We start from the raw sequence: 26,989 nt of genomic DNA, 5'->3' as shown, positions 1-26,989 counted from the left end.
CTTTTCATAAAAAATTAAAAAGCCAAAACTCAGCTCTTGACCTTGCAAACCCCTCCAGAGATGACACTGCAACTTTCTGGTTGAATGTGGACCTCTTTTCATAATGATGTTCAAATTATTGCCCGTTCAAAATATAAATTGCAGTGTCACACCATATGACACCCATTTTAAGGACAAAATGTATTAGGCCAGAACTTGCTTTAAAATCATACACTGACATCAACACTTTCTGTGTCTGTTGAAATAGCCTTATTTTTATACTTAAACTGTAGATCTATCAATTATTTAGACTTTGCTGATATATATTGTCATATTAGTTAGATCAAACATATCCCGGACAGTCACACCACATGACAATTTTGATGTTTAGATAAAAATTTGAAGTATAGGTCTTTATACACCAACTACAGCAATGATATGCTGTAATCATATCTTGTCAGAGGAACAACATGAATATATATATTTTTAACAAATACTCATTTTTATAAGGTTATGATTTCATGGACAGGTAGAATTGCATGTGATGTCTCCCACCCAGCATGTGACCAACATTGCTTCCTTAAATTATACTGTATATTACAGAGTTGGTAATGCCAACTACTTCCAAGTTTTTCCTGAATTGACTTTTTGGACCTTAAGGGTAAGAATAAAACAATCTCTTCTGTACTCCCATTGTCTGTTGCTATCTAGCCATAACATTCTTACATTGCATCGTTCACACTGTACACTGCAATGTGGAACAGGTTTCATAACCCTGGTTGTAAAATGATTTTCTACAAGCAGGGTATGAAACAACATTAATCCAGGGTTAAGTGTATTGTGAAAATACACTTTGAGTGCAACTGTTGTATGTCTGGTTGGCTTCTATCTCCTTTACCATCCCTACACCTAACCAATAGCCTACTCTCTTTCCTGAATGGCTTGCTGTTTCACAAATCAGGTGGAGGTTTCATCATAATTATCAATATGAATTCCCATCCTACGGAATTTCCTCTGAAATTCTTCCCATGGACAGCTGCTGTCAGACATGCAAGTACAGCTCCTACTTTAGTGGGATCAAAGACAAGATACATTCCAAGAAATAAAATATGTCAACAATGGTGGAATCAAATGTACTTTTGATCAAATTACAAGTTTTCTCAGGCCGAGCTACTGCACATGAACATTCTAAAGTAGACAAGCACAGGACTGGCTCTTTTAACTTTTACAGAAATTTATTTTAATGCATTCTACACAATGCAGAGAGATGCATGTAATTTGCTTGTAATGACAACAACAACTGTAAGATTATAACTTCACTAAAAAAAAGCTTCACTAAAGAGATATGGTTTGAGTAATTTCTTAAAACAATCAAAAGACTCCCACCCACAGTTTCTGAGTTAACAATGAGGCTGGTACAGAGTAGAGAACCAGAGAACCAGCTCAGTAGAGAGACCGAGATGGTGTGAACTCTGGGGCCAGCCCGTGTACACACACACACACACACACATGCTATTAAGTTGTGAACTACTAAATGCTTTTTGTTAGTTTTATTCCATCTATAGGTTTATTCCATCTATAACTAAATACTATAAATGATTTAGAAAGCTAGACGTACGTAAACGTGTATAGCCCCACCCCACTGCACTACCTAGAAGCAGGAAGTAGCAACGTTTAGTGGATCATCCATGCAGCTGAAACCGAAAAACAAACCTACAAAATTATAATTTAGTCAGATGTGGATTTTTTGAAGTACTGCTGAGGCCAGCAGCTGAATCTTGTAATCTACATATCGCGTGGACGCGTTCGGGCAAACAAGTACGTCTATGTGTGTGTGTGTGTTTGTGTGTATGTTCGTCAAATCACGACATCGTAAACGGTGCCGTCGCCTTTGAGTAAAATATGCTCTATTTCCGCTCAGATTGTTTTCTAGCTGAGCAGATGTTATAGTCAGTGGTTCTTTTTCTGTCACGACTGTACTTATTATGTAACGTGTGGTGGTTCGGCTACATATTGCGGCCACCTTTTCAACTTCTGTGCCAGATGTTATGGACGCATTCAACGCATGTTAGCTCCTGCTCTTTCTGTCACTGTTACTCACTCATTAAAACAGACTGCAAGATTTTCAGGACAGTTTAGCACGACGTTCATGTTAACATGAGTACTTGTTTTTTTCCCGTTTCCAGAGGCCCCGATATGTAGAAAAATATGTTTTCAGTTTTATTTGCATATAACGTTACTACACTAAACGTAAGCGCGTGTCGAGCAGATGTGAGGAGATAACGTCCAGCAATACCATTGTGCTTCACGTTTTAATTATAATCATTTTAGTGATTATTTTGTGTTACCAGTATAACACATTAGAGATTAACTAACAGGAAGACATACTGTGAGGTATTTATTTTTATCGAGAGTGCCCTCGAAGTGTAAACAGTTGCCCAATTCAAAAATGTAAATGATTCAAGCTTATAATCGAATAATGCTGAGGATTTTAAGTCCTTGAGGTGAAAACACGACCGTAAGCTATCAGTTTCCGCGTTTACTTCTCTTGTTCAGATAATGTGGGCGACATACAGTCGTATTTTCGTCGAAAGGAATAGATGTATTGGGAAACCAAAGACGTCGTCTCGCTAGCTGTCTGATTCAAAACCGCTCACCTGCCGACTGTTTTAGTGAAATCTCGCCCTCTTCTGATGGAGGTCAGTGTTGCCAGATTGGACTAAAGATTTCCAGCCCAACTACAGCTTAAAACCCGCCCATTAAAAAAAATACCAGCCCAAAATACATACTGTTATTAAAACTGTTATAGAATAAAACACACCATTTTTTTTCTTATTAAACAACCAGACTAACAAATCGCACATTGGAGAGCAAGAGGCTCGCCCCAAGTATATCCAGTGCATCTTTTTATATATATATATATATATATATATATATATATATATATATATATATATATATATATATATATATATATATATATATATATATATAAATGATAATTTTAATAAAACACAAGGTCTACATCATTTTTTATTGTTCTTGTGCTACTATTGTGAGAACTACAGTTCTTTTCTAATAGGCCAATTCTCAAATCATTTCATTATACTTTTATTTTTGTATTAGTAGGTTACTTACAAATTTGTGCTTAATTACCAACTAATTTTTTTTTTATATTATCATTATTAAAATTATTATTATTATTTAACTTATAGACCACTGGGGGAATCAACATGAATTCTCGTTTTCCTTCTTTTAATTTTAAATAAAATAATGACTGAATGATACACTGAATCATCATCCGCTATTACGTTTCAGAAACGATCAAACATCAGAATTGTACATCAAAATAAAACTGTAGGCTAATAGCATAAACACGCTTACCTTTTAATATGAAGTTAACGTAGATAATCCCCGCAGAACTGATGAAAACGTCTTTATTATAGAACAATTCTAGAACTATTTAAAGATAGGACCAACTTTGTACAGTCACAACCAGTTTGATTAATAGATCAAGTCAAATCTCTCCAGCAACTGCCTGGGAGGTTTGATTGTTGCCGAGGTAAACCCATTCTGACCAGGCCAGTGCGCACATCCATGATGCTGGAGAGTAAAGGTAGTCCAATGCGATTCCTAGTGTCATCTTTTAAAAGCGATACGAGGGAAATGCCTGCTCAACATGGCCATTGGAAACAGGCAGAACAAGAAGTCTTATGGCACCTTGTGCCAATTCCTTGAAACACTTGTGCCAAAGAGCATGCTCTTTCAAATCATTTAACTGTGCTCTGATTTCTGATTGACAGTATTTACAAAATGCCTTTGTATCATCGCCTACCACAGGTGTAATCCATGTTTTTAAAGACTGGTCGCTCTCCCATTCCTTTCTGTAGGACTTTTTATATTTACCCCACTTTGGCATGATGATGATGATGAATGATGATCACTGATGATGATAATGCAGTTTTGACTATATAACGAATTAGCCTACAACAACCCGCCAATCAAGCTTGAAGTCTGATTGGACAGGATTCCCCTGAACCTTATTGGCTAAGCTGAACCATACCTAATTTAAACATCATCCTACATTAGCTATATAATTTATTTTATAGTTAGTTTTCATAAAAAAAAAAAAAAAAGAATACTGTTTATAGTCAAAAATAAAAACCCGCCTGTTGTATCAAAAACCAGCCCAAATTTTAAAGACCCGCCCAATGCATTTTTTTCCGGTCGGACGTGACCAAAAGGAGGCCAATTGGGCGGGAACCCGCCCAATCTGGCAACACTGATGGAGGTCCGCCGCCACACGCTTCCGATGAAATCATTTCTCCGAATCCCCATCACGTGAAAAGCCTCAGTTTATCACACACATAGCAGCATTACACAATCCCCAGTATTCATCTATAGTTTCCCACAGGAAAAGGCACTCTAAAGAAGTGTTGCAGGCACATCAGGTATCCTGTCGATGTGATGACTGACGCGCCCCTGCTGAGAAAAAAAAAAAATATATATATATATAATATATATATATATATATATATATATATATTTAATTAACATTTTAATTTAATATATACATACATTGGAACCATCACTGAAAATTCTACTAGTTTCCACTACAAATACCATTACAATCATTACAAACCATGAAAAAGTGTTTTTCTGTAGTGTATTTTGGGACACATTCCATTATGATTTATTGATTTTATCAAGCCACCAATAGAAGGTGACCAATTATTAGTAGAAACCAACAGGGTCCATTACAGTTTACATTAAAACCAATACAAGTCCCATTATAACCAGCAGAACCATTACAGAATTGGTGTGTTAGTATCATCACGTTAGTATTATCACATGCAATATCTCTGTTTAGACTATTGGATCCTTTCTGGTGACCCACCAGTGATAATCAACACCAAAATGAGGGAAACTGTAAAAGGTTGTGCCGTCTTACACTTTCTTGCCCCCATAAAAAGTACAAATAAACGAATACTGAAATCTTCTGCATCTTCACTATACTTGCAACTCCCTTCACCCCGAAAACACAGTTCACTTTAAGTCTAAGGAACAAGAATGTGCAAATGTTTATGTACATTTACTTTGTGATGTGCACTAGAGATCAGTATCTTCCGTGTGAATGTATCATCTTTGCAGACCAACTGTGATGAGTTTGTAACTAGAGACTCCAGAAAAATAAAGGAAATAAATGTTGTATATCTTTGCATCCTGTGCCATATATATATATATATAACCACTGGCTCATTTGAAATAATATTGTCTCACCTGCCAACAGTTTTTGATAAATTCTTGCTTTTAAAAATTTCATTCCAAACCATTATGACTTTCTGTCTTACAAAAATATAAGGAGCTCTTGATCCTTGATTCATATAAGGTCGTAGGTCTTGGATTATTATTTTTGATGTATTTCTTCAGCCGTCTGAAGATAAGAAGGAAGAATTTGGAGATCCGATAGGGCACTGTTGTTTCAACTATGAAGTGGAAGCTATATATAAGTGCACAGATACTTTGAGCGATCAATATTTCCTGCCAAACAACAATGGGACAAAATACAGAGATACTCAGGTTAACTTTGAAAGAGCTGCTGTCTTGAGTATCTAAGAACAGAGAAAAGTGATCCAGATGCCTGTACAGGAGGGTGGCATTATGGTATAAGACTATCCATAGTAGGGCTGTAACTAACAATTATTTTGATAATCGATTATTGGCTGATTTCGATTAATTGGATTAAACCCCCTTTTTCTTTATTTTAATTTTACTGACAAAAACACACTATTCCACATTCTGCCCAATGTCCTTAAAACAAATGTGCCAACTGAAAGCTATGAAAACATACAGTGCTTAACAATTTATTAGACCACCTTTCATAAGAGAAAACACTAATATTTTAGGAATCTGACAAAGACATGTAATTCTAAAAGTGTTATTGTAGTTTTTGAACAAATAACAAACTGAAACAACTAAATAGTATTTATTCACATAATAACAATAATTGCCTCCTTTGATAACAGCTCACTTGCTGGCGTTGTTTATGTACTTTTTGACTAATTAAAAAAAAAAAAACACTATAAAGCACATTACTTATTTTTTCCCCTTTCTTTCAAAGAAACAGCAATAATTATATTATAGCATTAAAAATCGCTTACTACTGTTACTAAAAAGCTTATGCAAATTGGAGGTCTAACCAATACAGAAAGCCAAAAAAAATATTTTAATTACCAATATTTTTAGTTAAGAGCAGTAGTGGCACGAACCTTACAAAACTGGTTAAAAAATTAAATAAATTCGTTTTAATAGATTTGTTAATCAATGTAGGCTACATAGTGAATAAACTTTAAATAGATAAAAAATGAAAACAACAAAGACGAATACAATCACAGTAATGTTGTGCAGGAACTACAGACTGTAGACGGAAACACGCGTCGTGTGCGCTTTGATCACAGTCAGTCTCCTCTTACTGTCATTTCTTTTATCCTGTAAAAGCGTCGGATGTTTACAGTATATTCAGACAATTACATGCTGCTGTCCGTTCACAGTTCCTACTCTCATACATTACTCACACTCGCATGTTGACTTTTAAACCTAAATATACATTTTAAACAACAGATTGTGGCAAACAAAATAATCTGTTCTATAACATCGGTTACTTTCACTTTCATTTTAGCGTGATTTCTGGGTGGAGTGTGTCAATTAACGGCCGAAGGGAATTGTATTTAAAGGGAGCGTGTCATACCTGAATCAGAAGCGTCATCCGTTTGTTTGCACATGAGGGTAGCCCGTATGAGTGATAGTTTACAGTGGAAAGACGGCTGTGTGTCAATCAGCTGTTTCATGGGTATGATGTCTGGTGCGTGACTGAAGCATTGCACTTCCAGACCAACTTCCATGGGCAGTGCTGAAGACAAGAAAAACTGCTTATCCACCTATCTTGGTGTCTGGTGACCCGCGATACTCATTGGTGCGTTCAATACCTGCAAACGTGCGTGACGCGGTCGGTTTCTGGCACGGGCACGGATTCCGGATAGAGACCGCTAGCGGGAACGTGTGGTCATTTCTTATGTTGTTTTATTTTATTTTTGTCCATTTTTGTTTTTCTGTGTTATGATTTTGAACATATGAAAGAAATAAATATCCTGATGACCTTTTAGTCTGGGATTATTATTATTTTTTGTGTAACAGGTGGTTATTTTTCTGCTATCCTGGGTAAAGATAATTTTTGACAGGTTTAATCCTGTCTGGCGCCCGAAGGTTTTTTTTTTTTCCCCTTTAAAATGGTTATTTTACTTTGGGGGCGGCGACCACCGTTATAAGATATTTTAGCACAATGAATGTTTTTGTGCTGAATATTGTCTCCCTCGCCTCTCTGTGTTTCGTCTGTTTAACGCTGGCGCTCTTTCAGTAAAGATTTTAATTTAACACAGACCATCAGGGCAGTCTCTTATGCAAAAATGGAAAGGCTTGCATGAATTTGTGAGATTTAGAGATAAGGATATGTAAAGGATAAAGTAAAGTTTGTTTGCGCCAAGGATGCACACATGAATCTGTCAAAGCGACTGACAGGCAAGCTGTTACACTAATGCATCACCTTAAAGCTTAAAATAAAGGTTTATCATGTTCTGGGCAGCTTGGATCACATACTTTTCCTGCAGGAGCACATTTGCTTTCCTCCAATATTTGTAGATGCATTTTGTCCATAGAGATGCGTTATTCAGTAGTGAAATTTGATGTGTCTGGCTGCAGTTGTACATGCACTGTGAGCAGAACTGACTGATAGATTTTGAGAACCGTTGTCGATGATTTTCATTAGCGAAAATAATCAATTTTATCGATTAGTTGTTCAGCCATAATCCATAGTAGTCCAACATTAGTTTATCTCAACTGGCTAGACCTGAACCTCATTACAAGCTATTAAAATTGTTGAATAAAGTGTGTTTGATTAATCAAGTGGTTAATCTGAATTAAAATGCAACATGTTTTAGTGTTTTTTTTCTGGCACAAACAAATATCAGTTTGATTATATAAATAATTTTTTTTGCATTTCTAATTATTAATAAACATTGCTTTTTCTATTTTGTCTCAGGAGCATGGGGCAGCATCTTGGAAAACGTGAGCCACTTTCTGTTGCTAAGGTATGTATATCTGTCTGTCTGTATATCAGAGGTGTAACGGTTCGAATTACTCACAGTTCAGTTTGTATCATCTGTACAGTTCAGGATATGCTGTGTTTAGGGAAAAAGATAGAAATAAAATAAAAAGTGCTTTTCAGGTCTCATCACCTGGGTGATGACGGCATAAATGACTGGTTATATTCGAGTATAAAGCGCTGGCTTTATGTCTCTCACAATATTTTAATAATAAAACTACTACTACTACTAACAATTATAGCTGTAAATATATCACCAATTGGCCTATTTTTAAATAATAGCTGATAAATAAATAAATTCATGCATGTATACTAGCGGTGTAACATTTTTCTGTAAATAAAAAAAATATATATACTCCACTCAGCATGCATTTGCACCGCGGTTCAACTAAAATCTGACATTATAAATAACACATAAAACAGACGGGGTTCAGCTAATGTATGTTTCTGTGGATGGATATGTATCCTGGCTTCCCAATACATTACAACAACAGCGATGAGAAAAAAAAATGCAACATTGCATTATGTTGCAGTAATTTGACCTTCATCCTGAAGAAATAGTGAGTACACCATTTGTGATTGTCATTTCTTCACGTTAGATTCAATAATTGTCGACAGAATCAAGGCATTCACCATCCTGGATTTAAAGACTGCTCTCACATGTGTGTGTCAGTGAGAAATCATAAATGCTGTTTCAGATATCCATGCTGATAAATGTTCTATAGTGTTTCAAAAATGCATGAAGCAGCTAATCAAAGGACAACCATTTACTTCATTAATGCTGTTTGGGAATATATCCATTAAGGCAAGAGAGAAGCATTTTCAGATATGAAGAGATTAGTAGCGGCAAACCCTAAAATCAAGCCAAGCCATATCATTACATAGTCTCTAAGGTGCTACGGTATGTGTGGGCTACTGTCTCAGGCCGGTGACACACTGGCTGCGTGGCGTGAGCACCGCGTGTCTGAAGCGTCCCAGAAGCGTGGCGGATTCTGTGTCTTTACACACCAGAAGCGTGCCTGACGCGGCGCTGGCGCGCTGCTGCTGTAGAGGGAGACCGTTGACAGACCAGGCTCATGTCTTCATTACAACAATATATACTTTTTTCTACACACCTACACCTATGCCTACTGATAAAGGACACCGTCAAAAGTATTGACGGCGAAATAGATTATGTTTGACAGGTGCAATATTTGAAAATCGATAATTATTATTATAATTTTTTTATTACATTTATATCTGAATTTATGTCAACCTATAGACTTTCAAATATCAAAATATCAGGAATTCATATGTATTTGTGTACAAAATGACATTTAAACACATTTTCCTATTATATTTAGCCTGGAAAAGCTTCCAACACGCGCGCGTGTCGCGGTAAAAATAGGCGTCGGTTCTATTTCTAGCAAGCAAGCGTTTGCCGCGCGTCTCACGCAGGCGGTCTGTAAGCTCTAACCTGTTAACATGGGAGCCGAATTAAAAATCGACACGCCACGCGGCTGAGACGCTTGCGCCACGCATCCAGTGTGTCACCGGCCTCAGTCCAGAGTGAGTGGTACATTATATTCCAGTGCAATAGAAGCTACATGCTGCCCTCTTGTTGATAATCATGAGTTACAGAAATTACTTGAAATTACCAACTACTTGGTAGTAAATGTCCTGTTGCAGTGAGATAATCACTCCCTGTATATCAGCTGATAAAATAGGATGGATAATGATGCTTAAATAAATATTGCATTATCATTTAAAGCTGTGCTGTGTTTCAGAACTGCTTCTTGCCCTCATCGGTTTATCACATATTCCATCAATACCAGTCCCAAATGCGCAGTCACAAGTGATCATATGCAAATGATGCATAAATGGCATCTAAAACTTTTTGTGATCTGTTCATTCAAACCACCTACAAAGGTAGTCTGGTATCCAGTGCTCAGATTGAATGTTTTATGTAGTAGTCGACTGATATATCGCTATGGCCAAAATGTCGGTCAATATTTGGTATTTTTCAAATATCGGCATCGGCCGATAAGTTTTTATGCTTGGCCAATGTGTACGAGGTGGGGATTTTTATTTTGACGGCACTAAGAGCGGCAGCGCCTGAGCGCGCACACTGTTCACATTCTCCCCGAGTTGCAACTTAAGCTGCGTTTCCACCGCTGGAACGTTACCCAGGAACTAGGGACTTGGGCTGGTACTTGCTGTGTTTCCACCACAGGAACCAGGAACTAAAATAAAGTTTTGGGTAAAAAATGCCCCTCAGAAAGTCCCTACTCGCGAGGTAGTACTTTTTCAAAGTTCTGGAACTTTTGGGGGCGGGACTTGGGTGCTAAACATGCTGATTGATTGAGTTCCGGCATTGTGATTTCAACCACCATTTATTCTGATTATTTTCAAAATATTACTGTTATTGTGTCATGAAATGTAAATCTAAAAGTATTTCAGGCGAGAATGTAGTTGTTAAAACTCAAAACTGCAGTTTATTTATAAAGACATCGCTTATTTAAAATTGTGTTTCGCCTATCTCGGAGACGGTCAGCTCCACACGATCAGCGGGAGCTCAGTCCTCATGTATCCGCAGAGAGCAGCCTTACCTCAGCTAGACCTTCTGACATTCGTCACTGGCTCTGATGTCTCTTTAGTGGTTAAACATAAAATATAATTTATTTTGGGTAAATCTAACAGGCAATCTTTGGTCTGTATTCAGTTAATCTATATGTTTAAATGAAAATAAAGAGGCAACTGATATAATATATAGTTTAATTGTAATGGCTGTAAATATATACACATTTCTCTGAACTAAGTACATTTCTGCAGCTGTTATTATGTTCAAATGAAAATGAAAGGAGGCAGTGGTATTTGATATCCTAATTTAGTTTTATTGTATATATACAGAGAGGAAAATTGCAGTAGCCATTGCAAGCTGACTGATGCTATGTACGCTGTACGCTGCTGTTTGTAGAATTACTGGATTTGCGTCGTACCGTACATCACACTCCAGAGTCAAGTGTGCAAAATCCAAATCAGCATATTTTGTATTGAGAAACACGAACAGACATACATCACCAGACTATTTGCATAATCTTCACGGTACGTTAGACTGTGGTGGAAACCCAGAAAGCAACAGGTCTGGGGGGAAAATAGTTCCTGGGGAAAAAAGTTCCTTCTACAATTGTTCTGGGTAATTTAGTTGGAAACGCGGCATTAAACTATTATTTGTCAACTGGCTGCTAGATGCAGGCTGCAAAAGGGAGTCAATCTCATAGACTTCTCATGTTTTTACATGTTTTACAGCAGAAAAAAATATGTTTAAAGCCATGTTCAAAAAATGATTTTGGTCTGTATAGCTAATTTTACCCTTTTTTATAATTCATCCATTTAAATTATTTTAAGCCTTAAATTTCCGCATAATTAAGTGTGTGGTCACTTGAGTGACAGATGGATTGCTACTGCTGAAGGCTTCAAAAACACACTTCAGAAATCTATGGGTAACGTCACGGACACTACGTCCATGTTTTATACAGTCTATGATTCTCCCTCTTGTTTACTGTCGTTTTTAACAGTTCTGTCCAATACAGATAGGAGTCTGTCTAATAATCAAATAGAACGGTTAAACAAAAGAATTAATGTATATAAAAAGTTTTGCAACAAATGCTTTTATATTATTAGTAATAGAAAGGTAAACATTATAATACTTTCTCGTTTGCCATCAGCATTAAGCAAATACGCATCTATATAATTTAAACAAATCACATTTGAACATTTAATTTCACAAACCTTGCAAAAGATCTTGTGAAGTGTGCATTTTTATCCAGCATTTTAATCTAAAAAAATATGATTCCCAGTGCACACAAACTTCCCAAAATACTGAGTGACCTGCTGTTTGGTTACAGTGTTTACTTCCTTCTTAATTATATTTTTATTAAATATTTATTTGTGAAAAAATACTTTAGATGACAAAGTTCGTTTATTTTACACGTTTATTTTTTAATCCATTGTAAAATGTTTTAAAAATTCTTAAATATTAATAAAAAAAGATATAATATGCTTTGAACCCCTGCTTTCCAAGATATAGGCATTGACATTGGCTGTCAATAAACCAATATCGGTCAACCACTAGTTTTATGGTGGTGCCCAAAATGTGTGTGTTTTTCCAGAGAGGATGCTTTAGTTCTCTTAAACACACAGGGACTAGCACAAAATTTATTTTCAACAAGTTGGCAAATTACAAGAAATTTATATATAACTACCACTTCTTGAGCCTTTCTCAATTCTTAAAGCACTTATACACACACACACATTTTGACAAATTTGAGGAGCCTTAATTCGACTACCAATTTCACAGTCGAATATTCATGGGCTGTTATGATTATCCCATTTTGACTATATGGGGGAGCTCAAATGTCTGATTTCACACAGAACTAACAGTTTTCTATCAGTAAGTTAATATACAGCCTATTACGATAAAGCTGTAAATAATAATCTGAAAAGAAAGATGCTTCAAATAAATATTTTTTAAAGAGATTTATGTTTCACTTTCCAGTGCAGGAAAACAACAATGCTGAATATCAATAACTATGACTGGGATTGTCATACACCATTATAATAAAATGGTATGTTGTTATACCATTATAATAGGAACACCATTATAATAAAACGCTGTGAATTTTTAGAGTTTAGCTGCTGTGTTTAAGCACGTCGTTGCATGGCAAAATCAGAATAAGAAAGAGCTTTATTACCAAGTATGCTTGTGCATACAAGGAATTTGTTTTAGTGACACTGAAGTAAATATATAAAGACAAATATTGCACAATAAATAAAAAAATAAACAAGTTAGATGATAGATGATAATGGAATAGAATAGAGTGAGATGCAGGGACTTACTAGGATGGAGGGGTTACAAAAAAATATAAAGGATATTGCTAATTTATTTTTTGCATGAGTGGGGAACATTTAACTGTTTTTGAGGTAGATTGCCTGGGGGAAGAAACTGTTCTTGTTACTTCACTTGTTAACTGACTAGCTGCGCAAATAAACAATGATAATGAACGTGGATTAGTCAGTTAACAATGGCTCCGTGAAGTAACAGCTGCTCTATGTGAAATCACGCACCTGATGGAATTTACAGCTGATTAGAGAACCGGCTTTACTGACGAGATGTGCATTAATTATTGTACGATATTTGTAACACACCCCTGGCTTCCAGTGCTGCTTCCATGCAGATTGAGTCAGTGTTGCTGAAGATGACTCTGGGGGGGATTCGAGCTTCCCAGGACAAATTGAGTATCTTCTGTATGCAGCGAAATGGAAGGCCTGGAGGTTAGTAATATGTTGGTGGTATGGGGTCCATGACTCTGCCCCATAAAGCAGAGTGGAGAGACATACCATGTTGTAAATGGCGACCTTGGTACAGATTTTCAGGTTACGGTTTTCAAAAACCCTGCTGCTTAGGCGTCCAAAAGATGATGAGGATTTATTTATTTGGGTGTGTATTTCTGTGTCAAGGGAGCAGCATGAGGACAAGGTGGAGCCGAGGTAGGTGAAGTGTTCCACTGTTTTAAGTCGATCACCATTTATGTGAAAATTGTGGGGTATGGGAATGGAGGTGGGGGTGGAGAGATAGGACATGAGAAAAGATTGGTACAGACTGGATATTGTATTAAGGGAGTGCTGCATAGAGTCCAGGCTGTGAGCCAAAATGGCACTGTCATCAGCATACTGAAGCTCACAGATTTGGTATGTCTTTATCTTTGTGTGGGTCTGGAGTCGATGGATGTTAAAGAGGCTACCGTCAAGTCTGTATTCCACATAGACACGGTCTTCATGCCCCATGACACACACACACACACACACACACACACACACACACACACACACACACACACACACCAGTAGCACCACTCCCTATACGTGAAGTATACACTCACTAGGGGGCACCAGTCAATGCTAGATAGCACAGATAAGTAGTCATACTGGAGGCCAGCTATTTTTCAAATGGTCCACACAGCTTAGTGTAGTTTTACATTAGAGAAAGCAAAGGTGGAGATGTTGTTGCTCTTGATTTAAGAAGAGAAGTGAAGTGTGTTTTTAGAGTGTGTGGTGAAAACAAGTGTTCACATGAAGTTTGACATTTGGATCAAGTGTAATGCAGTGTAGTTAAAAAAAAAAAAAGGAAGAGAAAGGACAACCCAGGAAAAAGACCCACGTATACCAGGATTACAAAAATATCTCAGTGTTAACAGGTATCTTATTTGTTGCACATTTGCATAGATTTATGACAGGTAGTGCTAGTTAAACTCTTTTCAAGTCTCCTATGCAGACAGAGCCACACTAGCATAATATCAATTTTGAAATGAAGTGAAATGCAGCATTTGGACTCCAAGCTGTTTGAATTTCTGTGAAACACCGGGCTTTGTATTCCGCTTTGTATTCTGGACAGAGTTTTCAAAGGGTTAGTTAAAGTTTGGCACTTGACCTAAGCCATAGCCATGGATCATAGTTCATAGATCTGCACTGATGTCAAGGCATCTGTTTATTTTTCATATTATGATTGACATTTAGAACATTTTTAGTTTTGTAGAGTCCCTTATCTTTTACGTAATGTATGTAGTCATCTTTCATTAGATGCTTCAAGCTTTATAACATTCATAGATGCAAAACTACTGTAGATTCTTCTTCTTATAATTATGCTGGTGGAATATCTTTGGTTACCAAGATTACGAGTCACAGTTGTTGTGATCTACACCGATGCTACAGCAAAGGTGTGACAGCAAATTGCCCTTAACACGTTTATTGGATTATACCCCTGGAAAATACCAGTTTTTAGGTTTTAGTCATTTGTATGATTAAATGTCTGGTCTCATTTCACTTAAAGTTGCAGAAGGATGTACAGAGTTTGAATATTTAGGTTTTGCTAATATAACATTATTTTAATATTGAATATTTCATGTTTCAGTGCAATTACAATTTGTGTTTTATTTAAGCATTATTTGGTTGTAAATGTAAAACTTTGTATTTGTATTTTTGAAGGGATCATCAACCGTATCTGAACACATCCCAGCAGACTCACCGGTGTCACAGGATGAGGTATTTGGTAAGAACATTTCTAAGTGTTATTTCTTTATTTGCATATATATTTTTTGAACTGTATATCTACTAATCAGGGATGAATGGCTTACCCATCATCGTCCAGCTTCTTCAGATCTTATGGCAGATTTATCTTCACATTTATATTCACTCTAAATTAGGCTGCTTAAAAAATGTACATTTATTTTACTAGCTTTTTGTGGTAATAACCACGCATACAAAACAATCTATGTTTTTCTCTGGATGTGTGTTCTGGAATGAGTAAGCAGATGACACAGTGGTGTTTCTACTGCACGTTTAAAGTTGTTGGAGCTAACACCAGCTGGCACAGGCTCTAGAGAGACTACAGGCTTCTGCGTCCATATTCAAAAGCTCATATTGTTCAGAAAGCTAGTCTGTCACTGCCTTCACCGTTCACTGCCCAAACGTCATTCTTCTCTTTCTCTCTCTCTGTGTGTGTGGAAATTATGTTATTATCTATTACTAGTCCAGTGGTTCTAACTACAAACTGTTAAACAGTATTTATCTTCTTTGATTATTAAACATGCAGTTTGCTTATTTATTAATTTTTATGAAAATATATTTTACACTTAAAAAGCAAATAAGGAATCTGAGCTTGAAAAAAAATCAACTGAAAATGTATAAATGCAAATGAGACTACTAACTAGACTAGTGAGCATCAAACGCAGGGCTGAAATATTTGTCAACATTCTCATAAATTCAGTGAAAAAATGGAATAAACAGTTTGATAATTTACTCATGTTATTTGTGATCTACACAACAAACCTTTTTTCTTCCTAACTTTTAATAATATTTAATGTTCAGTTATGTAGAGAACCGTTTCAGTTACACAGGGGTTATCATTGTGCTGTTTTTACATAAAGAGGATGTTTAGACAGCATTTAAAGGGAAGGTTCACCCAAAAATAAAAATTCTGTCATTAATTACTCACCTTCATGTCGTTCCAAACCCGTAAGATCTCCATTCATCTTCAGAACACAAATTAAGATATTTTCGATGAAATCCGAGAGCTTACTGAGCCTTCCATAGACAGCAAGGATCCTAACACGAGCAAGGCACAGAAACATAGTAAAGACATCATTCAATTTATTAAGTATTCTCGTAGCTTCATAAAACTACGGCTGAACCGCTGATGTCAGATGTTCTGTTGTGATGTCCAGATGTCCTTACTATGTTTCTGGACATTGATTGTGGTTCATATTCAGGTTCATATTTTTTTGTCATTTAAACATTTTTTAATTAAATAACTGGTATGACAGATTTAATAAAAGTATTTAAAAATTTGACATAAGCTATACATTTTTAAGGGTCTGCCATTTCGACGAATTGCTCTATATCTGGCAAACACAAAGTCCAGCCACGATGAAAGTTAATACACAGGCAACAGGGCATTCTAAAAAATATACACGCATAATACGTCATTTTGTTCTGAATGGATTTCATTCGAGAAATCGTCCTCGGATTAATTTCCATCCAAACACTGTGCTGTCATAATAGATGAGGGCACAACACAGCCCAAAGTTTAAAATAGTGTTTTTAGACATTATTTTTCACTATTTCTATAGCCATCCCTCTATCATAATCTTGATGTTTTGAACTCTGGATGTAATATGCTTATGTTATTTATTTTATATATAATGTGTGTGTATATAATGTGTGTTTATATATATTTCTGTTGTGTGTGTATGTATATGTATGCATGTGTATAATATATATATATTATATATATATATATATATGAGCTGCAACTAACGATTATTTTTTCTGTCGACTAATCTAACGATTATTTTTACTAAAATAAATCTAATGTTTTTTTTATTAGCTAATGAATCCTTTTATAATTTTACAAAAAATATAAAATAAAATAAAATAAAAAACTAAAATAAGTTCAACTTCTAATATAATATTTTAACCTTTTATTTAACCTTTTATTTTATTTTATTTTTTTCAAAAAATACTTCAATGTGGTTGAAGTTTTTACAGTATACAAAAATAAAGATGCAAAGACAATTATTTTACTACGGTAATATGAGTTAACGATAGCGTTTATAATTAAACCACAGTAGCCACAAATGTACAGTTGTCTGAGACATCATGAAATGTTCTTTAGCATCACAAACCTTAAAATGTAGTCAGGGTTCTGTTTTGGTTTATTTTCATAATAGGTAAACACAGGTCACAAGTTAACACGATCACATTTCCTTGATGAAGCGGTGGCAAGTTCTGTCTTGAATCCAGAGATCTGGAGCTGATTCGGTGTAAATGGGTGGTTCTTGACTGTTGTCTCGCGGTGCGCCATCTTTTAACACTTAAAAAACCCGCGCCAACACAGACGTACTTTATTTTTTATTTTTTTTTGTTTATCCTACTTTCTTCAGCTGCTACGGGTGATCATACCAATAACTGGTAATCCTTACAAGAATATCAGAATCAAGCAATGAGCAAGTCTGCATTTATTAGACACTTAATAATATCACATCAGTTTGTGCTTTTAGAATCGCAGAATCTGCTGCGGTCGTTCCATTGCATCTGCAGCGGAGACCTGAACCAGGAAGTTGGTCACCAGATAACACGGTAACCAGTTAAACCGTAAAACACCGGAGAGCTCCAGTATATTTTCCTCGTAGGTGCTCGTGCATTACAGTTGTGTTGCCGTGGTACACCATATTCGGTTTTGCAAAGGGAACAAAGGACCATTTTATTTGGCCTCTGTTTAAAGTATTCCCATACTTTTGATAACCGTGGTCTCTGTTTTTGTGATAGAATGCAACTTTCTCCATTCCCAGGAGCAGAAGCTCTAATTATGCGAGAGGTAAACAGTGTGACACGACGGCGCATTTCACGCACGTCAACGTATTTTTGTAGTTGCCGTAATCGATGACGTCGACGCATCGTTGCAGCTCTAATTATATATATATATATATATATATATATATATATATATATATATATATATATATATATATATATATATATATATATATTAGTTTAATGTTCCTGTAGCTCAAGTGGTAGAGCATTGTGTTAATAAGGTTGGGGGTTCGAATCCAAGGGAACAAATGTTACGAGAAAATTGTTAGCCTGAATGCAATGTAAGTCGCTTTTGGATTCTTTGGATTCTAGCTATTGACAAACCATTAACTGACTTCTGCCTCAATAAACTCTTAATTTGCTGCTTATCAATAGTAAGTAAGGTAGTAAAGTTTAGTTATTGGTTGGGATTAGGGATGTAGAATATGGTCATGTGGAATGTGCTTTATAAGTAGTAATAAACAATAATAATAGGCATTTTAATAAGCAACTAATTAATGGTGAGAAGTGCTCCCTCTACTTTTTTCTGGCCAAAATATTTTCTAAATGTATCATCTAGCTTATTTTTGTAGATGTTACAGTTGTTTAGAGCACAAATTGAGTATTCTGCTGCAGTTAGCATGTAGAGAATGAGATGAGGAATAGCTGGTGAATGCTCAATGACAGTCAAACAGATGAGGGACTGTCTTTGGGGCCTGTGGGCGCCCTCGGTTTCTCGTGAATGCCGCTATGGAGAGGATTTCATGCAGGGGTGGGAGGCCTGGACACAGACCGCATGCCTATAGCCCCTCTCACAGACATGCTTCCCGTGCCTCAGTCCCACTGCTTCATACTGTGTGGGTCTGTTTGTTGCAGCAGGGCTTTAACTGAGTTGGGTTAACTTTTATCTGAAATCTGATCAATCTTTGAAATATCTTTTTCATCTTTTATAATGTAGTGATATGTGAAATCTTTGGTGCATGATCCAGACACTGTAACCACATGCATATAGAAGGAGAATATACACACTAGCAGAATAACAGTATATACAAAATTCACAATTATTTAAAAAAGAAAAATATACACATTAGATAAATGCATGGATTTGAAATATATACCATATACATATGCCACTTTCGAGACCAAATTGGAAGTGGGAATATACTGATTGAAATGTCCCACACCAAAACACTGAGCCATGACTCAACAAGGACATTTTTTTTGTGTTCTGCCAATGGGCAAAATTCACACCATCCCAAAATAAGTATATTGTCATTTGTTTAAAGTCATCTAAATGCCAGATGATGAAATGCACTTCTAGATGTTTGAGCTAAATAGTTTTCTATTAAAGTGCAAGGTCAAAAAACACTTTCATCGTCTTATAATATGCATTTATTTTTTTACCTTATTTGCTAAAAGACTCCCAAATGATTCATTTAATTATTAATTTTTCCTAACCCTTCCATTGCGTGAGGTTAATCTGCAGTGATTGGTCCGATTGGTCTCATTTTCATTTCATCATGCCTGTGATGCCTGATAAAGCAATGTTTGTGAGCGCAGTGCTGCTTTGTGTACAGCGTTAATCGGGAAACCACTATTTTTGTGGCTCCAAAAGCGGCACCTAGTGGCAAAGATTAAATTGGCATTTTCATTCAGGCCAATGCAAAAAGACCAACAAGTGAGCGGGCAATATGCTAATGTTTTATGTTGACGTCAACATGAATTGGCTTGCAATTCATTTAAAAAACGTCTCATTTAAATGATTCAGAGTCTACTCTTTCTTTTGAGAGACAATAACTTTATACATGGTCGATCGATATTGGATTTTGCTGATACCGATAGCAAGGTTGGACCACACTGGCCGATACTGATTAATTAACCGATAGTTTTTAAAATGGATACTGAAAAAAAAACAGTACTGAACCATACTAATAGTAGTAGTAGTAGTAGTAGTAGTAGTAGTAGTAATAATAATAAAAAAAAAAATAATAATAATAAAATCTGACTTTTATTTTGACGGGTTGGAAAATAAATGAATACCTTTACAATTCTGTGCATGTGATATGATTCTTTTTCTTAAATCAAACAGTCAAATGCTCATGAAGTGACTCTCAGAGCAGTTCTGGAAATGTTCTTCATGTAAATTTTCATTTCTCATTTAGTTGCGAGCGTCACACGCGCTAAACTGTGAATTCTGTTTTTATGAATGGATTCCGTGATTCCGGCCACGTTTTCTCCATCGCGGGAAACATTAGAGTTATAGTATATTTATTGTACATTTCACATTCGTACAATGCATGTAGCAAAATACATAAGTGTATTTTTAAATTTCACATTCCACCAGCTGTCTTTGCTCATTGGTAAACGCCATCTTGGAAATTAGATGAAGCTCAGTGCTGCCACAATACGAGGGAAATCCTGTGTTATAATCATTGAAGCGAACAACAACTGCAAAATGAATGTCTTATTTACATTGTTGTTTTTTTTATAATGAAAAGATTTCCAAATGTACTTCAGCAATTTCAGTGTATACTGTGCAACGTCATGTGTAGTGATATAATGTTGTTTCTACTTAACTTACAACCCTCTACGGACACCTTGGCAATTGAATCGCCATTGGCTAGTAATTATTTTAGTTTACTCGCCAGTCAGTCAAGCTTTATAATAATAAAGTATCATTTAAGAATATAACTTTAGTAATTAGAATTAAACTTGATAACCATGTTTGAATGCTTATTAGTCGTTTTAACTGAACATTTTAACTGGACTGGTGGTGGTGCTTTTTTGGTCATTCAGTGTTTCTGTTAAAAAAAAAAAAAAACATTGGAAAAAAAAAAAACCCTTACACAACTCCTGATAAGAAAATAATAATAATACGATTCATACTACTAAAAACTAGAAAAACACACTAAGGATTACTAAGTATTAATGAGCTGCTGGATTCATGAATATTAATTAGGTTTTGTGTGTTCACTCGAACTGATTTGCTAAAATCAAAACAGGGACGATAATAGGTGAGCACCAGCCAATAAGATTGCCGTTCACGCATTAACTCCACCCAGTACAGTAAAACCCAGCTGTTCTTAAAAGCTGAAGTCTTCCGTAGGAATGCCGTTATTTTGACAGGAAAATACAACAAATAATATTGTTTAAATGTAGCACGTCAAACCCCCCCCCCCCCCCCTTTCTCTATAGCCCCTTTCACACTGCATGTCGGACCCGGCATATTGCCGGAACATTGCCGGGTCGCCTTCTGTGTGAAAGCAACCACGTCCCGGGATTTGATTCCCGCATTGAACCCGGGTCGGGGACCTAGTAACATTGCCGGATTCAACCCGGGACGAGCTCTGTGTGAACGAAAGCCAGATCTAATTCCGTGTCGAAGTGATGACGCACGACTCTTTTACCGGCTGTTTTGAAGGAAGATCAACGTTCGCGATGAAAAAATATGTTCAAACTGTAATGAAGCAGAGATCAGTTAGTTCCTCACTTTCCGCGCTGACGGCGAGATCGTTCGCTTGCTTCAGTGAAAGTATAACATGTTTTCGACTCGTACATTACTCGTCATGCCCTGATGTCACGTGTCGTTACGGGATCTTTACGGGTTGTGTGTGAAAGCACAATTGCCGGAACACTTTACCCCTATATTTGCCGGAATGGCAGTGTGAAAGGGTCTTATGTGAGTGTGAGAGAATGCGACGGCGATTTGTTCTCCTTAACACTATAGTTTATGGTACATTATACAGGTGCGTTGCGGATACATTGAGGAAAAAAAGGCACAGATCGTCTGACGGAGAGTCTGAGTGTTCGTGAGTGAAAATATCTGTGCTAAACTTAGCCTCCAACTAACACACTGGCGAGTAAAATCAGAGAATTTATTAGCCATTGGCTCACATTAGACATCATTTAGTAGCCAGAAGGAAGATTTAGTCGCATAGGATAGTGGTTTACTCGCAATGGAGAGGGTTGACTTACTAGCCACAGAGCTAACTTCTGAAAAGTATTTGAAGACTGGGAATAAAATGCATCCCCCGGACAGCAGTTTTTAGACACACGACCGATAATACTGTTTGTTAGTTTGCTTATTATGCCGTTAAAAACAATAAGATAAACACAAACTGTCCATATAATCAAAAATTTTGTAAAATGCTTGAGGAGAATGAACTTACTGGGATCTGACAGAGACGTGTCAGTATGCGGAAACTTGTGCGCGATAACAAATGTAACTCTTCAAGCGATCTTGTATATCATGAGGGCGTGCTATAAAACGTACTGTAAATAACCAACAAATATATCACTCTGCCGGCCGCACTAACGTCAGCTGCAAGCACTTTACTGGGAACAACGCCACCGTTTCAAACCCGTTTTACACCGCCTTTCTCCACGGAGCTGCTTCTGATGATATTACACTTTATTGCGTGCTGTACACACACCAAGGATGAAAATTAACTTTTTTTTTTGTCCACCGACCTGGTGAAACCGACCACGGTGGCCGGTAGGTGAAGCGAGTTTACCCGCCACAACACAAACACACCCGCATTTGGCTTGTGGCGGGTGCTAATTTCCATCCCTGGGGAATATGCTGGGTACTTCTCAAATTACAAGTCTGTTTACTAGTAAGTTTATGTCCTTCTTATGCACATTATTTTTTAATACAAGAGTGGGAGCAGCTTTTTGTATCCAAATAGCTTCATGGCTTGGCTATGTCATAAATGTTTCTGCCCCAATGGTCACAGCATGAAAATACAAATAACATTTAAATGTTTTTTTTTTTTTTTTTTTTTACTGACTTTCTGTTAATAACCTTCCCTTCATGACAAACTGCCTGTGGTCTCCCAGTAGTTTACATTACACACAGTTTAGCATTATGTGATAAAAAATAAATAATAATAATAAAAATAAAAATGAATTGCTTCATCTCCTAAATCATTTTTTGTATTGCATTGCATAATGAAATTGTATGTTCTCATAAATTTTCCTTGAATTCTTTTTGAATTTGAATTCTTTGAATGTGTGCAAAGTATTGTGGGTCATGGAAGTATAAACTTGCTGCATCTTTCAAAATCGGCTGAATGAAAGACATTCAATAAAGGCTTATTTTCAAGGATCCTTCAGATTGACATGGCCTTCAATGAAGCTTGATGTGGTGGCATTTGCAGCCTTACTAGGATGCAGCCTTTGAATTTAACAGAATTTGAACCCATAGCTTTTCGCCTGTTCATTGTCAGCTTGATTAAACCGTTATCTTTGCTTAAACCTTCCTCCGTTTTGTTCCACTGGATTAGAAAAAGGAAAGAACTATATAACTCTTGTTTTGTATTGCATGATCATGTCTGAGGTTGGGGACCATTACCTTGCCATACAGTTTATGTAGTTATGACCATTTAATCTGGTTTAAATAGCTTCATCAAAGAGCTTTTAGCTTCTTGTATCATGCTAGTGTGCAGCAGGGAATTCAGGGTTGAATTTGAATGGCTCAAGTGATCACTCACTTTGTTCATTAATGCATAGAGTGGCTAGCATTGCTGGTTGACCCACTACTTGACCTGCCCACCTCTCAATCTCAATCCATACCGTGCATTCTAACCAGCATATAACTTTTTTAAAGTTTACATGTGATTTGAATTTTTTTAATTGTCAAAACAAGTATTCAAAAAACCAAACAGTATTATTGACCCTTTTCTTTTCAGTAATAACTTTACTGAACAATAACGTTTCACCAAGGCATGAACCAACACTATATTTCAATGATCTCTTTGTGGAGATGGAAGGCACAGAGAATTCACCAATGAGGCAGTACACAGTATGTTGTTGTTTGCAGAACAAGTATAAATGAAGCCTCATTAGTGTAACCAATCCAAAGAGCTTTCAGGGTGAAACAAGAGTGGTTCCCCCACCCAGTAACTTAACAGCAGATGAATAATAAAAAAGGGAAAACTCTGTATATGAAAAGTTGAATATCTGGACCGAAGCAACTTAGTTTTTATTTGTTTGTACACAAAGTCCATACAACTTGTATTGAAATGTATGTACTATAATATTCCTCAAAGTAGGGCAAAAAATAGCAAGTGAGATGAACTCATGGCTCCTGCTAGAGCACTAGGGTTGGGACTGTGTACCTCATTTCAAGAGTGATAAACAAAGTGATAGAAAATATTTATTTTCATAAATTTTAAATGTTTAAAAATGTGGACACCACTCACTGCATCACACCATCTTCTGACTACATTATTATTTGTAAAATAGGGCATTTATGGAGTGTGTGTATACATGGATATAACTAAGTATAACAGTTTATAGTAAATTAATTTAGGGAAATGAACAAGTGTATCAGCCTTCAATAGACTATTTGGCCAACCAGCTTATTCCTGCTTGAAAAGCAAAATTATATTAATAGTGTAAAAAAACAACTTTGAAGCACATGCTGATTGATAGACTAGTATTACTCAACATTACTACCTTCCAGCAACACTACATTCAGTGAAGGTAAAATAGCAAAAAAACATGATAATAGTTCATTTAAATGGAACTGGAAAATTTCGAACAATATCCAGCCCTGTTTGTGAAGATCCATATACTGTGATATATGTTGCATTTAAAAATTTCCAACCTTTAAATTAAGTTGACAGTAAGTAATAAACAGGGTTAAAGTGAAAGTGACGTGACATTCAGCCAAGTATGGTGACCCATACTCAGAATTCATGCTCTGCATTTAACCCATCCAAAGTGCACACACACAGAACAGTGAACACACACACACACACACTGTGAACACACACCCGGAGCAGTGGGCAGCTATTTATGCTGCTGCGCCCGGGGAGCAGTTGGGGGTTCGATGCCTTGCTCAAGGGCACCTAAGTCGTGGTATTGCCGCCTGAGATTCGAACCCACAACCCTAGGGTTAGGAGTCAAACTCTCTAACCACTAGGCCACGACTTCCTTCCACTCTGTATAAAGGCCCTGAACCAGGTGTGTCCAGTCCTGCCCCCAGAGGACCAGTGTCCTGCAGAGTTTTTCCGTTTAGACACATGCTTCCCTAAGCACTAGCCCTTAACACCTTAACAGCCCAAATGTTTGGTGCATGGCAAGCATGGCAAGACTTCGTCAGACCTTTGCATCGTCAGACTTGTATCCAAACAACACAGAATTACTGTGTAGCAAATGTAGCAGCAAACTTCATGTTGATCTTGAAGACCCTGTTTTTACAAAATCCAACATTACAAACCTGCCCTGGCCAGCTTAGTAGTGTTGGGTACAGATACCCAGTGCCAATATGAAACCAGTATGAACCGAATCGAATCAGAATGCAGATATAGAAATATAGAAATATTTGTCCTGGTTCTCCGAAATGTACGCAAGAAGCAATTGTTTCGCCATCTACTGTTAAGTTTTCGCTCCGTTCACCGCTCATCACCACAGCTGTTTCCTCCAGTGAAAATCTATCCCTTAACACATATGAACGCATACATAAGTATATTTAAATAAGTATAATTAAATTATATGTACTTTATACACACACTACTGTGCAAAAGTCTTAGGGACATTAGAATTTTCACCCCAAAGAATGGCATTCGGCCAGTTATTTATTTATTTTGCTGTAGTGTGTCAGTAGAAAATATCTTGAAATTAAAGTCACAGTGTGTCAATAATGCAAAATGACAGTTAAAGGCAGTTCATCATTGAATTCAGTGATGTCATCTCTGTTCAGTTAAAAGTGTCTGTGCATTTATTTGCAATCAAGTCAACGATATCGCTGTAGATGAAGTGACCCCAACTAAGCAAGCCAGAGGCGACAGCGGCAAGGAACCGAAATGGAGAAACAGAATGGAGAAAAAAACCTTGGGAGACACCAGGCTCAGTTGGGGGGCCACTTCTCCTCTGACCAGACGAGACCAGCAGTTCAATTCCAGGCTGCAGCAAAGTCAGATTGTGCAGAAGAATCAACTGTTTCCTGTGGTCTTGTCCTGGTGGTCCTCTGAGACAAGGTCTTTACAGGGGATCTGTATCTGGGGCTCTAGTTGTTCTGGTCTCCGCTGTCTTTCAGGGATGTAGAGGTCCTTTCTAGGTGCTGATCCATCATCTGGTCTGGATACGTACTGGATCCGGTGACCCTCTGATCTGGATACAGACTGGATCTGGTGGCCACTGTGACCTCAGAACAAGAGAGAAACAGACAAATATTAGCGTAGGTGCCATTCGCATAAAAGACTGAAGTATACTTTGCGCTTACAGTTTCTTTAAGAGAAAAGTGGGTTTGATGGCTAAATCCTCTGCAGATTGCAACCTGCATTTGTAAGGGATTTTTAAATGGCATTTAAATAGCAGAAATGTGTTAAAAGGAGTGACAATGGTGCACTCAAGGGTGCAGTGTTGAGGGGCACCATAGAGGTTTATACATATCCTAGCTATAAATCTAGTTGTTCTTGAGAGTTAGATGGAAGATCATTGATAATACCATTCTATACCACATTCTGTGGAGGTACTATACTCCTGTATGGGTTTACATAAAACATACTGATCTGGGCCCAGGAACTAGTTGATCAGCCTGCTAATTACTCCAAATATGACTGTTTAGCCTAAATGCTTTAATTATCTATTTACTTCCTAGCAATTTTACTGCATGCATTTACCTTTTCTTCATTTACTTTTTTCTCCATTATCTAAGAATAATCTACTGGAGTTTTTTGTTCTTTGCCACAGTTACCTTTGATTGATATTTTGTATTATGTATCATCTATTAGGTATAAATCCACTAACTTTCCACTAACATTTCATACACGATTTTCAAAGTTGTAGGATTGCGGTTTCTTTCACACAACATGACTGTTTTGGGTGTCATGAAGTTCTTAAACAACTTGGTTCACTTGCTTAATTTAATTGTGGCAGTGATGTGCATCATCAAATAGTAATTAGGATTGCCACTACACAAAGAAGTTTTCTGAATTGTACAAATATTCTATA

The 26,989-nt window shown here is 36.7% G+C and overlaps 1 protein-coding gene across 1 annotated transcript in view; it reads left to right on the top strand.

Moving 5' to 3' along the window:
- Window positions 1–1,614: 1,614 nt before the first annotated feature.
- The window catches only part of LOC127974555 (myelin basic protein-like), a 28,456-nt gene continuing 3,081 nt past the window's right edge, over window positions 1,615–26,989 (top strand). The window contains exons 1-3 of the mRNA XM_052577919.1: window positions 1,615–1,797; window positions 8,075–8,123; window positions 15,161–15,224. Coding sequence (XP_052433879.1) covers window positions 8,079–8,123; window positions 15,161–15,224 — 109 coding nt within the window. The 5' untranslated portion in view covers window positions 1,615–1,797; window positions 8,075–8,078. The remainder of the gene's footprint in view (window positions 1,798–8,074; window positions 8,124–15,160; window positions 15,225–26,989) is intronic.

Source organism: Carassius gibelio, chromosome B16 (genome assembly GCF_023724105.1).
Source record: "Carassius gibelio isolate Cgi1373 ecotype wild population from Czech Republic chromosome B16, carGib1.2-hapl.c, whole genome shotgun sequence".
In the NCBI taxonomy this organism is placed as follows: Eukaryota; Metazoa; Chordata; class Actinopteri; order Cypriniformes; family Cyprinidae; genus Carassius; species Carassius gibelio.
Note: the sequence above shows the minus strand (reverse complement) of the source record. Positions and strands in the feature narration are given on the sequence as shown.